The sequence below is a fragment of the Candoia aspera genome, chromosome 1, assembly GCF_035149785.1.
Source record: "Candoia aspera isolate rCanAsp1 chromosome 1, rCanAsp1.hap2, whole genome shotgun sequence".
NCBI lineage: Eukaryota > Metazoa > Chordata > Lepidosauria > Squamata > Boidae > Candoia > Candoia aspera.
In genome coordinates, this window is record NC_086153.1 from 64,904,982 (window position 1) to 64,920,194 (window position 15,213).

Genomic DNA, 15,213 nt, shown 5'->3' on the forward strand with positions numbered 1-15,213 from the left:
AACAAGGGGTGTTATTTTTAGGCTGGGAATTATGGGGAGTCAAAGCTAATCACATCTGCAGGGCACTAGGTTCTGGAAAGTTACAATTATATAATGTAAAAGCTCCACTATTGTTCTTTATTTGATGCCCAGTATCATTGCATTCATCTATCACATGCATCAGAAATCTCATTAGGTAGAATTCCTTAATTGCTCCAACTTTGGCAAAAACGTAATGGCTAACACTGCAGATGTTACACAAGTGTTATAGGAAAATGGGCCACTCCATCTTTGTTAAAGCAGCATGAAAATCTAGCTTTGTGAAGATAAGTAATTAAGGCAGATAACTTTATAGCAGGTTTTTAAGAAATAAAATATATTCTTACTTAATACCTTAAATGAGAAAAAAATTACAAGTATGTGAGCATTAGGTCTTAGAAGAGATATCTCATGCAGTTCAACAGAGGAATCAGATTTATGCATCCACTTCTACATATATACAGATCTGTGTACTGTATAGTTGATATACCAGGATGACACAAGAACTCCATACGCTAATTGAAACACTCAAGGGAGTGGGGAGATCTGAACTGCAATAAAAAAAATGCAGGTTCTGTTTTATTTTAATTATAACACTAGTATATGCAGCTTATGACACAGAGATAACATACTTAACCTGGTTCAAGTCATAGCAGTTGTTGTACAGCAATACTACTACTACTAATAGCTAGAAATATGTAATGGGAACATGTTAAATGATATTCAGTCACATTTTGAAATAATCCACTCCTTCACAACATACAAAGCAGTCACAAACATGATTTTACACATTTATTCTTTGCTGTATTGCACAAAATATCTATGCAATTCAGGGACATCACAATATTCCCTGAACACCAGTTGCTCTAGCACAACCTCTTCTGAGCCTTGTAACTAGTCGGTGCTACCTTCTAAAATGTAAAAGAATCCATCACAAAATCTTAAACACTTGTCAATATTAATAACTGAAAGAACAAGGTTAAAAGATCAAAATATGGATTTTATGCAAATGCGCACAAATATACAGTTTATACTCAGATTCTCAAAAAAAAAAACACAGTTCTCTGGTGCAATCACAAGTATTTCTGTTTGTAGAAGTTGTTAAAAGTGTAATGTGCACAGAAATAGATTTCAGCTCATAAAATAATGCAGCTTTTACTTCAGTTTATTTTTTCAGATTGTCTAGAACTGAAAATATATTGGCATAAGAGCTTGCACAGGAAGTGCCCTTAACTGCGGTGGCACCAGTGTGTATTGGCTACACATAATTCTCTTAACAGTTGAACAGAAAAAGCCATTCCCATTTCAGCTTAGAACTATGCATTAACACTAAACAATAACAGTGCAGCCAGAATGAAAAACATTGCTAATAACAACAACAACAGTAATAGTAGTACTAGTAAAAAGGGTATCATCATTCTGGGGAGATACAAATAATTTTGAACTAATTATTATTACTTTACTTCATAAATCTTCTGCATCGCATACCTGGGATCTTTCAGAATCAAACACTTTCTGATTTGCAGAGTCAGTTCAAATATTACATTGATATCTCTTGTTTTACAGAAATATTTTAATACAGCTGAAAATTGTGTCATTAAAATATGTACTCATTTGAAGACATTTGCCATGCTAAAAAATATGTAAAAAAATAGTTTAAAGTCATTTGTTTTTAGAAAACATGTCAATTGCAAAAAGAACCAATGTTTATATACACACAAAAGGCACAATCCATCCAGGGTTAAGCATATTTCTTTTCCATGCATTCTCAATAGGTGAGGTTTAAATATTCGCTTCATTTTCTCAGTGAAATCAGCAGAGGTTTGACACCCTTTCATTAATGAGCAAAGACCTCTGTAAGACTATTGCCAAAACAGTGTGCATTGATTGCAACTTTACTTGCTTAACTTTGGATGGATGGTGTCTACACATTTCAAATGTACTTATATGAATAAAACTGAGATGGCAGAAAGCAGCAAGTTCTATGATTTGTTTTTGTCCATTACACTGAGTACTTCATCCAAAAGTGAGGGCCCAAGGTCAAGCTGCAAAGAAAGGAGCGGTTCTGCCAGGTCTGAAAAAGGGTCGTCTGATTTAGGCTGCATCTTGGTTTGATCACATGAAAGATGGGGGCTGTCAAGGAACTCCTCTGTTTGCCATTTGGCATATTGTTCTGAATGACTGGATGAATGGCTATCTGTTCCATTAGTATAATATGATGCTGGGGCTTTCTGCTTCCATGTGATGTCATCTTTGTATATTTTCCCATTCTCCAAGTGTTTGCTCTTCTCCTGCAACTTTTCTTCCATTACAGGCTCACAACTATGCCTGGGATTCCTCAGTGGCCCCAACGAGTCCCGCTTTGAATTAAATGTCACCGGTGACAACAAGGGCAACATAAGGGCTTGAGAACCACCGATGGCAGGAAGCGATATGGCATTTTTAAGGACGGGAGAAGGGGTTTCAATAAACACTGAGTCAGAAGTGCTATTTGCCCTTAGGAACTCATTGCGTCCTTCATATTGGCTGGCTGCTGTTTCTCCCTCGTTCCCAGGTAGAAGCTCATAATTTCCTTTCAAAAAAGAAATGTCTCCAAACACATCATGTTGTCCTTCTTTCCCAATGTGAATTGTGTGACGGAAGTCACCCAAAGGTGGGCTGATCATATCAGGAGACAAAATGTCCCTCAGCTTGAATTTCTTTCCTTTCTTGTTGTTGTCAGCTTTCAAGTAGATGGGTGTCTTGGCTGGCATCTTTGGGCAATATATGGGAAGAGAAGACTTTGTCTTTGTTAAAAAAAAAAAAAAGTGGGGGGGAGGAAAGATTCAAAGTACTCTAGATGTCCAAATTATTTTCCTCCAGCAACCCTTTTGTCTCCAGCCAACCCTTTTGTGTACAGCATGAAGCTATGTCACATTTTTGACTGCAGCATCATTCATAAAAACATTCATAAAACCACCACTGATTTTGTCTCACAGACAAAATTTTGGAAGCTGGGTTGCTTTTATGTATGTTTCTTCAAGGTGGCTGAGGCTGCTGGAATGCTCCGTTGTTTTCTCTCAGAACTCTGTAAAAGAAAAAAATATAGCTTAGTATCAACTTATTCTCTATAATGCATTTAACCTCATATTCCAGAAACAATGAATAGTACTTTTAGTAGTTCTAGCGTGATTAGCTCTGTGAAGTAGCTTTTCTTCATTAAGCAAGATTAAAAAAAATAATCTAACTAAGAGCAAACTAGCCTTTTTTTCTGACGTGGCTCCTTGGACACAGTCGCCAAACACAACTCTCTTAATAAATTCACTATTTTGATTTCTCATTTTTCTTGTTCAATCAGGAATTCTTACTTTCAGTACAAAGCTCACACCTGAGGACATTCCATTTTTAAACCTCTATGCCAAAAAGGACCTTCAATTTTGCTAGTCTTTGAAACTCAGAGTTGGAATACATTTGTATTTGTAGTTTTAAAGGTCAAAGCCAAAATTGCTTTAACAAATGCTTACAAATCTTTTGACTTATCCAGGTGATTAGTTCAAATACTGGTCTCACTTCCCATTTGGTCTCACTTACTGTAGTTGTATAATCTGGCAAATTCTGTTTCAGATAATAGCATATTTTATGCCTAGGGTTTAATAGGTTGGGTATGTGTGTGGTGTGTTTGTGGTGTGTGTGTAAACAGACCAACATACATATGCATAAACCTCAGTTTGCAAGTGGAAATCATATACAAAAGTTGTAATCATAATCTTGGCATTAAAACTGTAGTTTCAAACCTTGTTGCCATTTTCTGTTCCTGTACAAATCTGCTTTTAGCAAGCTGGCTTCCAGTTTTAGGGCAAAAGAGTTTATCAAAATGAAACCATGATTAAATTATCAATTAAGAGCCACCCGTTGAAATCTAGCCTTGTTACAGTAACCAGTTAGAATACTCACTTGCTCAGCAAATGTATAGATTTTAAACTGTGAAAGTAGGTTTCGATCAAGGATTCAAATTAACTTTCCCATTCTGAATTTCACGTATTTCATAAGGAGGGACACACACTAAGTAATAGTTACACTAATTAATACAAAAGTAAAAGTGACTTTCCCCTAATAAATAGAAAGGTAAAAGGAGACATTTTTTTTAAAAAAATTGAAGTAAAAATTACTAGAAATATACAAAAATGTATTCAAATTATATAATGATGGGAAAAAATACTATCAAGTGAAATCAGCTGACTGTTCTAAACCAGAAGACCTTAAACTCTGCAATACCACAACCCTCCAGAATGATAAAAGAACCACCCAAAGTCACTGGGAGTTGGGTGGCATATAAATTTAAATAATAATAATAATAACAACAACAACAACAACAACAACAACAATTTTGTATGATTCCAATGAATAAACTGAATGATTTCACTGGAGCTCAGGCTGTCAAGAAATATGCACACCACTTACTTTGAATAATTAATTTTTAATCTAGGTATCACTAGAATTCTCAGTATGGCAACTCTCCGCTGGGGCTTGTGCAGACAGACCCAGACATGAAGCCCTGAGCAAGTCTGGACAAAGCACTCAGTCGACTTGTGCAAGGCTCATCATGTTTAAGAAAACCAGTGACCTCCCTCTAAATTTCTGATGGGCCCCTGAAGGAATCAACCCACAGTTTGAGAACCCTGTCCTAGATCATTGCAATAAAAGTTGATTCTTCAAAATTCTCAGTTAGAATGTTGCCATTAACCAAATATAAAGAACTCATTTTAAAATATTAAGAGCATAATGAAGAAAAATATGCTGAAGCTAAGAGTAATATACCATGGGGATGAGGACAGATGAAGCTTTGCAGGACCGAGCAAAGCCAACTGCCTACAAGAAGGAACTGTATTGTGAAAACCAAGGCAGAAGAAAATATTCCCAACATTTAAATGAGGAAAAGATCCAAGTGGCTTTCACAACAAGCTATTATGATAACCAGAGAGAGAAGATGAAAGGCTTGGGCAATGAGATGGAAGCATGCACAATGACTGAATACAGACTTTTAACTTCAAGCAAGAAAGGACAAGGAAAGATATGTAAATCAAGAATGTCAATAAACAGAGGAATATAACCAGAAAAGGGAAATGAGAACTCTTTTAAGAGAAATCACAGGAAAATATAGGTAAAGTAGGAATGCTTTCAAGAGTAATTATGATCTGATAGAGCAAATGAGATTAAAGAAAAGGAGAAGTTGGAGCTCAAGAATAGATAAATTTGTACATGTACTGAAGATGCAAATAGGAGATTAGGGAGGAATGCATCAAAAAACTTAGATAAGATCATGGAGGATAAGGTTATTTCTGTAACAGCAAAGACTGGAACAGTTAAGCAATGGTCTTTCTAGTGCTAATATGAGGCTCTGAAAGATGGACATGAGAAAAACAAGAGAAGGAACACAGATGTCTTTAAATTATGGATTTGGAGTCAGATTCTGAAAATAACAAACTGTAAGAAGAATCAACCAATCAATCATGCAAAGGACCCTCAAGATACTTTTTTTTTTAAAAGAAAGATTAAGATTGTTTGGGCTGGTTTGTTAAGATTTGGTATGTGCCTGCATGCTTCATGTTCTCAGATCTGATTATAATATTATTACTGCAGTTAGAAAGCGCTAAAGGCTTTTTTCCGTACACCGGCAGCCAACCAGCAAGCATCATCAAAAAACAATACTTTATACCTCCTACAAGTGCAAATTTAGCATCTTTCTGTTATTAAAGAAACCACCTGATCATGCAATTCTTAAAAGACCATCCTTTTTTTTTTTCAGGCTTGCACAGAAGCCTAGAAAAAGTCAGCCTTCTTTACCGAACAGGAGAGGTGCTGAACCCACATACAGTCTGAAGAACTTCTGAATCATTTTTGAAGTGTGTACAGCCCTACAAAATATTTTTTTGAGCTTTATTTTGTTAGAACTTGGAACACTCAAGATGTTTCAAGTTTTGTTGAACACAGCCAACCATTTTGAGCAGTGCTCTTTGTTCCAGGATTGAAACAAAAGTGTTTCAACATTTTAGTGCTTCTTATCTCAGGTTTTCCAGAAAACAAATAGTTGATCAAAAATACCTAAATCATATTCTCATTTAAGGGACAACAGTTTAGTATCAAAATCATGTCCTTATTCTAATAATTTTGATTTTGATAAATCATATATAGGTTAAAGAAATAGACATCTGCAGTTTCTGGAGAGATTTGCAATATAAATCATTATAATAAAATGCATAAATGTGTTTAGAAGCAGTAAACCTGTATTATCCTGGTTCTACCTGTAAATGCTCCAAATCTGAATCTAACAGCTTAAAAGCATAACATAAGCCACAAGATATCTCCTGTTCTCCTGAAGGTGCCTCTCTGTGCCCTCAGAATCAGTGATTGGAAAAAGTACGTGTGTATTTAATAAGTTTTAATTTATTGAATAAACAGTTTATGACAGACTGTCTTATGAGAAAAGCTCACCTTTTGTTACCTTTATAATGTCGTGGAAGCTTCTCTGCCATGTAGTCCAAATATGTCAGACTGGAGAGTGTATCAATAAATAAAATGTATGAATTATAAATAACCTAGTTTATACTGGGATTTTCTCTTGCAAGAGTCCACCTGTATGAATTGTGAGCAGCTATTCAACCTACTGTGGGAAATTTACAGGTTTGTTGATGGATTTAAGATAAACATGAGCAGAAATTGATATAAATGTTATGAAGCTGGAATGATGAGAGCTGAATTCTTTCAGTGGACTTGTGAGTTTTTCATTTACCCATTACAAATCAGATAAGCCTGGTGTTGTAGAGTTTCCTTGCCCAATAGCAATAGTTATTCCTCAAATGTTATACTTATGAGATCAGTGTAAATGTTTGTGTAACAGTTGCCAAGGAAAGGAAACTAGTACTGTAAAACTATTGTGGAAAATCTATTTGTATATAAATCTCAGAAACTTGGGCAATAATGGCTGGTGTAGATAGCATGAAGCCCATTTTGTATCTTCAAAAAAAGATCAACAACAGAAGAAATAAAAAGACAGTAGATTCAAAATATTGTTTATGTCTGCTCAGAGAAAACTAAAAGTTGGTTAATGTTGATTAACATAACAATTTATCAAAATTGACTTCTAGTCTTACTGCTATGAAAGCTATTCAGCTGAGTTATATTTCTACAGATTTTGATGGAAAATGCAATTGTCAGCTGCAGTCAGATTGTATGAAGTTTTGTTTTTGTATGAAAACCATGAAGCTACTTATTCATCTTAATATTCTATGCTAACATTTCTATAATGAGAAGAAACAAAATAGGAGAAAATAGACTTCCTTGTTTAGTAACCCAATTTATTTTTTTAAAAGCATCTGCTCTATTAGTCTTGTCTAGTGCTTATGCCAATGTTTATGTAAAGTTTCATTTAGCAATAAAATTATGTCTGAATTTCCAGTCATAACATTTTAAGAAGCTTTTCTGAAGAAACAACACAATATACATATAACACAATATACACAAACAATTATTTTTTAGTCATTGTTATTGCTGACTCTTACACATGTTGGAAAATTTCTGTGGGTAATTTCCAGTTTACTTTGCCCCCAGCACACTCCCAGTCAATCCCCACATCCAGATCAGAGCACGCACATGTTATTCAGTATGGTTAGCAAAAATATAGCTTGATGTGTATTTATTAAACCTCAGCAAACACCAAATACTGTATGGTTAACTGGGCAAAAGGCAGAATAGCTAGATACCAAAAAGAACAGAACTTTTGAGAGCCACTGGAAACAATACTGTGGGAATTAGCATCAACAATCCCAAATGGAGTGGCCTTTGGTAATTCCAGTTTAAGCCCTTTTATGTACATAACAGCAGCAGAATAGAGATGGGAAGTAGAGCAGCAGGTATTCCTCCTCTATTATGCCCCATTAAAAAATACGATTTGGTGGTGGGTGGGGATGATGTATCCAACAATAGGTTGTATGGATGAATTTCAGAAGGGCTGATTCAACATCCTCATGGTTGGGTGCCACTTAGCAACTCTACTTATCCATGCTAGTCTTTTATATAGTTAAACGTTTATACCCTAAATATCCCAAGTAAATAGTTTCTTCTGATTTCCACACTTCTAATGAGCACTGCCACAAAGCTCACTCTTTTTTGCCCAACTGTGAAAAGAGTTGCCCAGATCACAAACTTCTATGCAAAGACAGTGCATCCATAAAAATATAAGGCATTTGACTCTCTTTTCCATGAATGATAACTTTTCACATAGGCAGATGGGGGTGGGGGGAAGAAACAGTTTTTATAAGGAGCAGTCAAAATAGAACGAAAGATATGCCAGCTTTCAGATTTTCCAAAGCTCTTCATCAGGTTATATACAAACTAAGGAAAAAGAACAAAAATGTTTTGTAAAAATAGGTACACTGACTGAGCTTTGAGGTCTGACATCTAATCAGTCTGGAGTGTATAAGTATTCATTAGTGGTAGGTGTGTTGTTGGAGGTGTCAGTCACACCTAGGATTCAAAGGGAGACAATAGTAGCTAATCTCCTTACTTCCCACCCTCTGCTCATTCTGAAAACACAATGGCTGTGGCTCTGGGTGAAATAGATAAGCTCCTAGCCTAACAGAAAGCAGAAATAAACTTTATACTAGATAATTTCCACATGTACGCTTTCAAAAAGGGATGCTTATGGAGATTTTATCATGATTTATCATTTGGGAAGGGCAGGTCAAAAAAGCAGAATTCCAGTTCAAGCATGATTAGAAATATAATCAGGAAATATCTAGTGACCTTGAATGAGTTCAAATATCCAGGACCAGATGGACTGCACTTAGGTTATGGATGGCTGAAAGTCTGGCAGAATCTTTATGTATTATCTTTGAGAAATTTTGCAGAATAGGAGAAAAAGCAGATGATTTGGAAAAGGGCAAATGTTCGTATCTTGAAAAGGGAGGGAAAGGAGAATCTGGGGAACTACTGGATTTGTCCAGGGCCAATCTTATCAGATTAAACCTTGATTTTTTAAATATTTCCAATAGAGATTATGGAAATGCTCTGGACATGCTATTTCTTGATTTTTGACAAAGTACATGTCAGCCCTCCAAGGTAGACCAAACTTGGAAATCAAAGACACACAAGCTAATACTACTTTTATTATAAGGCTATAGTAACACAATTTTGCAAATCTAAATGCGCTTCCCCCTCTCTCCCTTTATCTTCTTGCGCTAGGAAGGGTCTTGTCTGAGATGCTTTCTCAAACTACATTCTGCTATGGACTCAGATTTCTTTTATCTGACCGTTGCTTTGTTTCAGCTCTTCCCCTTCTTCCTCAAGGTTATTCCTTCTGCCCATTACAGTACCCTATGGCTTTGTGTTCAATGCTATTGAAATACAGGGGCTGGATAGCATGTCCATACTATTTGCCAACAGTTTCTCATCAGACTGGAATATAATATTAACTGCAGGACTGAAATAGTTCAAGAACTTATTAACGATTTGGACAAACAGGTGGAGGAAATGCTTATCATATTTGCAGATGACACAAATGTAGGTGGGATAGCTAATGCTCTAGAACAGGGTTTCTTAAACTTTTTTCTCTCAGGACCTCTTCCCACTTATAAAAAGTATGGAGGGACCCATAAGAGCTTTTGTTTGTATGAATTAAATTTATCAATATTCACCATAAAAATTAAAATTGAAACAATTGCTGCTGCTACCACTTCTTATGATTATTTGAAGGGATTTTCATATTGTATTATTTTTCAACATAGGCTGGCAAATAATTTTGATTTTGTGGACCCCTGAGAGTCTTGGGGGACCCCCAGTGGTCCTGGGAACACACTTTAAAAAACACTGCTCTAGAAAAATGTTTCTCAACCTTGGCAAGTTTAAGGTACGTGGACTTCAATGCTTGCTAGGGAATTCTGGGAGTTGAAGCTCACATATCTTAAAGTTACCAAGGCTGAGAAACACTGTTCTAGAAGACAGAAAATTCAAAATTATATTGATAACTTAAAGAAGTGGGCTGGAATGCAATGTTCTTTTCTGAAGAAAAAAGAAATTAAATGCATAGGTACTGTATATGCTAGCATAACTGACTAGATAGACATTGTGGGAGAAGAGCCAGGGTCTACAGTAGCCAAAAATCAGGAGGAGTTTGGTAGCACTTTTTCAGACTCACACATTTTATTAAAAGCTCTATGAAAGCTTACATTTTTTAAAAAACAATGTGTAAGTCTGAAAACTATCAGACTCGTCCTAATTTCAGGCTAAAGAATTTTGGAACTGTATTTGATCACAAGTTGAATATGAATCAGGATATGACCTGGATGACCCCTTCCTCCCGAAGTAAAATAAATTATACACAATCAACAGAAGTATAATGCTAATTATGAGACTTAATAATATATTATGTCCTGTTCTGGACACTACACTTTAAGAAACTGAAACAAGCAGAGAGAGGGCCAATGAGAATGATAAACAGACTAGAAACTAATTCTAGTAAAGATGACTATGGTCAGTGATTTAAAAAAGACGTGACAGTACTCATCAAATATCTGTGGGTATGGTGGGGCCATAGAGAAAATGGCCACATTCTGTTTTATATCTTCTCAGAGTAAAGAACACATAATAATGGTATTAAATTTCAGGAATGCTAAGAAAATCTTCCTACCAGTAAGTGAAATTCCATAATGGAATTGCTGATTTTAACTATATTGATTTTCATTTGATTTTCCTTGTACTGCCTTTTCTTCCTGACATTTGTTTTATTGCTGTAAGCTACTGACAGCTTCTATACGCAGAACAGATGGGGCAGAAAACAAACAAAATAAATATCCTAGAGTAAAGAGGTGATGCATTCCCTTTTGCCTGAAGTATTGAAGCACAGGTTGGGTTTGCCAAAGATGCTGCAGCTGAGACCGCCCCCCCCCCCAATGAAGTGGGGGACTGGACTCTGTAGCCCAAACGGCCCCTTCCAACTACAATCAAGCAACAGGAAGGTTTAGTGGGTAAAAAAGTAAATGCATTACACTTTAGTCAAATGAAGCTCAGTCTTTTAAGTTTGCTTCATTGTCACTTTTTACAGTTATGTTTACTGTCGCTGAACAATTCCTCAATGATGTAATTAGAACTGTTTTATTTTCTACTGACATTTTCCTATCACTATGTGAAAGGCAAGTCCTAAGTGGCAGTGACATTCTACAGCCTTATGTCTAGCTTTTACCTTTGGCTAGGGTGAGACACAAAGAATGGCTAGAATCACTTCTAGAATCCTCCTCCTCCTTTAATTTTCCTTGAGGTCATCTGAGCATTGTGCATGGTAAGCTGTTACCTTGGATTCTGCCTATTATAATAGAAAAAGATTGACTACATGCCATGTAGGATTGTGCATGGCTTTAGTTAGGAGAATCCAAGGAATTGACAAGGCTCATAAATCTACAAGGCAACATTCATTCTGTATTTAATTGTTTTTTAATACAGTCCAAACATCTGTTAATCTTTGGGATCAACATGGGAATCTCCAGCTGTTATTCTGAAGTCCTATCCTCTGTGGTTGTCCTTTTTAAGTCAATTTTAAAATGAGTTATATTAGGAGTTGTATTTATTTGAACATTAGTTTCTCAATAATAGCCAGTGATTTGCTGTTAGAGGAAATAAATCAATTCTGTGTATAAACAGGGTAGGCTCCTATCTGTGAAATTGGTGAATGTTAGCAAAATTTATAGTGCTGATTTATGTACTGTTATTTGTATGAAAAGCAGCGTAAGAGCTGAGGAGCTCTTAAATATCAATACTCTTCTTAAAAATATGGATCACAAACACTTTTATTTACAATCACATCACATCACACTGAATTCAATAGAATATATTTTCAAGTAAGTGGGCTTAGAATTTATTGCAAATAAACCTACAAAAGTTTTTTTCTCTCTCTCCCCCTCTCTTTCCACACAATCACAACCCACCATACTGACTACCAAAATTATACCTTCCTATCAACTTTTCTCCAAGTGATACAATTACTGTGGTAGAATAATATTATTAGTTGCAATAGAGAATCAAGTGAGTGGTTATTTACAAGTCAGAGTTTAGCCAGTTATTCACCTTGGCATTTGATGATCTATGTTTGTTGTATCACTAAACATTTTAAGTCATGTTTATTGATCACGTCACATCATTACGTTTGTTTCCATATTTATTATTTATATTGTTTTGACATACATTGCCTGGATATTTGTATAAGACCTATTACCTGGAAATATTTAGAAAATCAATACACAAACACACCTCCGAATTTACATGTCCTTTAATTATGTATTTCATACATGAGAACAAGTATTGGGATGACTTTAAAAAATTAATTTAATCTTTAAAATGGTAAACTGGTGTCTATGTTAAGAGAATTATTTTAAAATACAAGAGCCATACTGATCCAACTGATCTAAAAACATGGCATTAGCCTTATTAATGTTGCTGTGCCCAGGGAAGAGCTTTCCCCATGATTGTCAATATTGACAATATTGACTTCCACTGCCCATCATGGCTTTGGTCAATCAAAGCTTTCACATACTGTTTTTTTTAACAAGATAGAGAAGGTATAGACCTTCAAGAAGGTGCCAGTCTTGCTATCTATGTGTAATATGTGGCAGTCCTGATCCAGTTCTACCTCAAACAGGCTTACCAGTCTGATGTAGAAATGTGCTAAATACAAAAGCTATGCTAAGGTTGGAGCCTTCTAGGAGGGAGTGTTCTTTTGTTTTTGGTTTTTTAAACATATCTTTCCTTTTCAAAGAGGATTAATCATGCCTGGAGGACATGCAGAAATATGCAAGGGTCTGACTGTCTGATCTGATGCTCCCTCTACAGAGGGAATTATGAAGGAGGGGAGCCTGCAGCAAAGAGGAAATTACAAAAGGTGGGGAAGGGGATTTACAAGTCCCAAGAAGGCTGAGAGAGGGAAGAGAAGATGAACTGTGGTTGTTACCTCAGTGCAGCTTCATGGCAGACAGGGTGCCAAAAGAAACTGACAGCCTGCTCATGTTTTGCAAGCCGCGGCATTTTAAGAGAAGGTGATTTAAAGCAGGGAACTGCCTCTTCCGCTTTTCCCCTGACTAGTAAATAAGAGACGAGGTCTTCAAAATCAAACTTTCTGAAATCAGGCAAGTAAGCAAACCCATACTTCCCATTAAAATATAGTTTTAAATGTTACTGGAGGATTGCTTATTTTATAAAATTGCTTTTCTTTATTTTATAAAGTTATAAGACACTATCATTGTATTATTTGCTTTATAGATTAAATTTTAATTATTAAAAGTGGTCTATTTTGTGCCCAGCCCTAACCCCAGTTACATCATTTGTTTTATTCATTGCACAAATTTGTGTTATTTTAAGGAGTCTTGATATTGCAGTTTGAGAACTCCATCCTCATGTATGTGAATAACTTTTCTTTTTCTTACCAAAAGACCTTGATTCCTTCTGAGAATGATAACACCAAGTTTTATTCCCCTGACTTTTCCTGCAGGCAGAGAAATCTGTTAGGAGAGCTGTGGAAGAATTAAAATGAGGTATGTCTCAAAGATCTGCCTTGAGCTCCTGAACAAAAGGTGAATAGAAATCTAAAACAAACACACAAATAAATGCTCTCTCCTAAAACACAGCACTGTAAAAGAATAAATTTAAGCTAACTTAGAACTCTAATTTCTAGCATAATTTTAACTATTTGTCCTCAAGATTATTTTTTAGAGGTTAAATAGGACATTTATTACGGTTTGGCTGGTAATGCAAATTTGGCTGGAATGCTACAACCACACGGGATTGTAAACTGCTCAGAGTTACCCCCTGAGTAAGATGGGTGGTGATTAAATTGGAAGTATAAATAAAATTAAAAAAAATAAATAAGTCCCCCTCGGTCAGTGCTGTCATAACTTTGAACAAGAGGTTGCTGAATGAGGACTACCTGTAAAGACAAAATGTAATGACAAATGCTAAAATCATCTAACAATTAAAAGCTTAGCCAAAGATAAGCTTCTTTACAATTTTCCTAAACACAGAAAGTAAAGGGATCAATGAAACATGTGTTATGCCTGGGAGCAATACAGCAGAAAGATGGGCCAGAAAAAAGGGCATCTTCTAAACATCAGATCTTAACAGCCAAATAAGGACCTAACAGAAAAGGTGTCCCTTCATTAGTCAGGCCCTAAGCTGTTTAGGGCTTTAACACTCAGTACAAACAACTTAAATTGTCTCTGGTAAGTGATTAACAACCTCTACGAGCATCATATGATCGGAGGAAGTGGGGCAAGGGGAGGCAAATGACAAAATGAGCATTGTGGCATTGTGACACAAGCTCTGCCTCTTTTATATGTGCACTGTGACACTGCATGCATATACGTAAGGGTGGGGCTGGCATTGTGACATCACAGCTCTTGTTTTGTCATTCTGAAAAAATGCTTGGATTCTGCAGATGCCTCTACATATGACCCCTATGTTTGTACTGATTGGCAGCTTAGCTACTGCATTTTTTTTACCAACTGCAACTTCTGGACACCTTTGAAGGGTAACCCCATATAGTGCGTGTCATAGTGAAAGCAGGCCATAGTCAAGGTGTAGATAACTAATCTACAGCTCAGTCTTACCAGCTCAGAAACAGTTGTAGCTGGTGCACTTGGCACAATTGTGCAAAAGTACTCCTTGCCATAGCTGCTACAGCTGTGAATCTAGTGAAAGCTGAGGATCGGTAAATACTCCCAGGCTGCAAACCTGCTCCTTCAGGGGAAGGCAACCCCATCTAAAACAGGATGAACTTTAATCCCTAAATGTCATTTCCCTTTTTTTAAATAAGAATTTTATTAAGTTTGAAACAAAGATAAATACTACAAAAAGCAAAAAAAAAAGTACAAAAAGAAAAAAACTAAGAGTGTGAAACACAAGAAAAAAGAATTTTAAAGATTATATAAAGAGGTAACTTAACGACTTTCAGCAACAAGAATATACAGCAATTTCCATAATCAATCCCTGACTCTATATCAAACCAAGATCACATTATTTCTATAAATCATTCCATTCGCACATTATAAAAATCACCAAACACAATTGCTTCTTCCCCTATCTATCTATCTATCTATCTATCTATCTATCTATCTCTCCAAATCAACTCCCCCCCAAAACATTTATTTATTTCCTTCCTACCACTATTCTATGTATTTC

The 15,213-nt window shown here is 35.9% G+C and overlaps 1 protein-coding gene across 2 annotated transcripts in view; it reads right to left on the reverse strand.

Annotated features, from left to right (window-relative positions):
- Positions 1-797: 797 nt before the first annotated feature.
- The window catches only part of CDC42EP3 (CDC42 effector protein 3), a 37,859-nt gene continuing 23,443 nt past the window's right edge, over positions 798-15,213 (reverse strand). For both annotated transcript variants that reach the window (XM_063305591.1, XM_063305583.1), the window contains exon 2: positions 798-3,085. In XM_063305591.1, the coding sequence (XP_063161661.1) occupies positions 2,001-2,771 (771 nt within the window). In that variant the 5' untranslated portion in view covers positions 2,772-3,085 and the 3' untranslated portion in view covers positions 798-2,000. The remainder of the gene's footprint in view (positions 3,086-15,213) is intronic.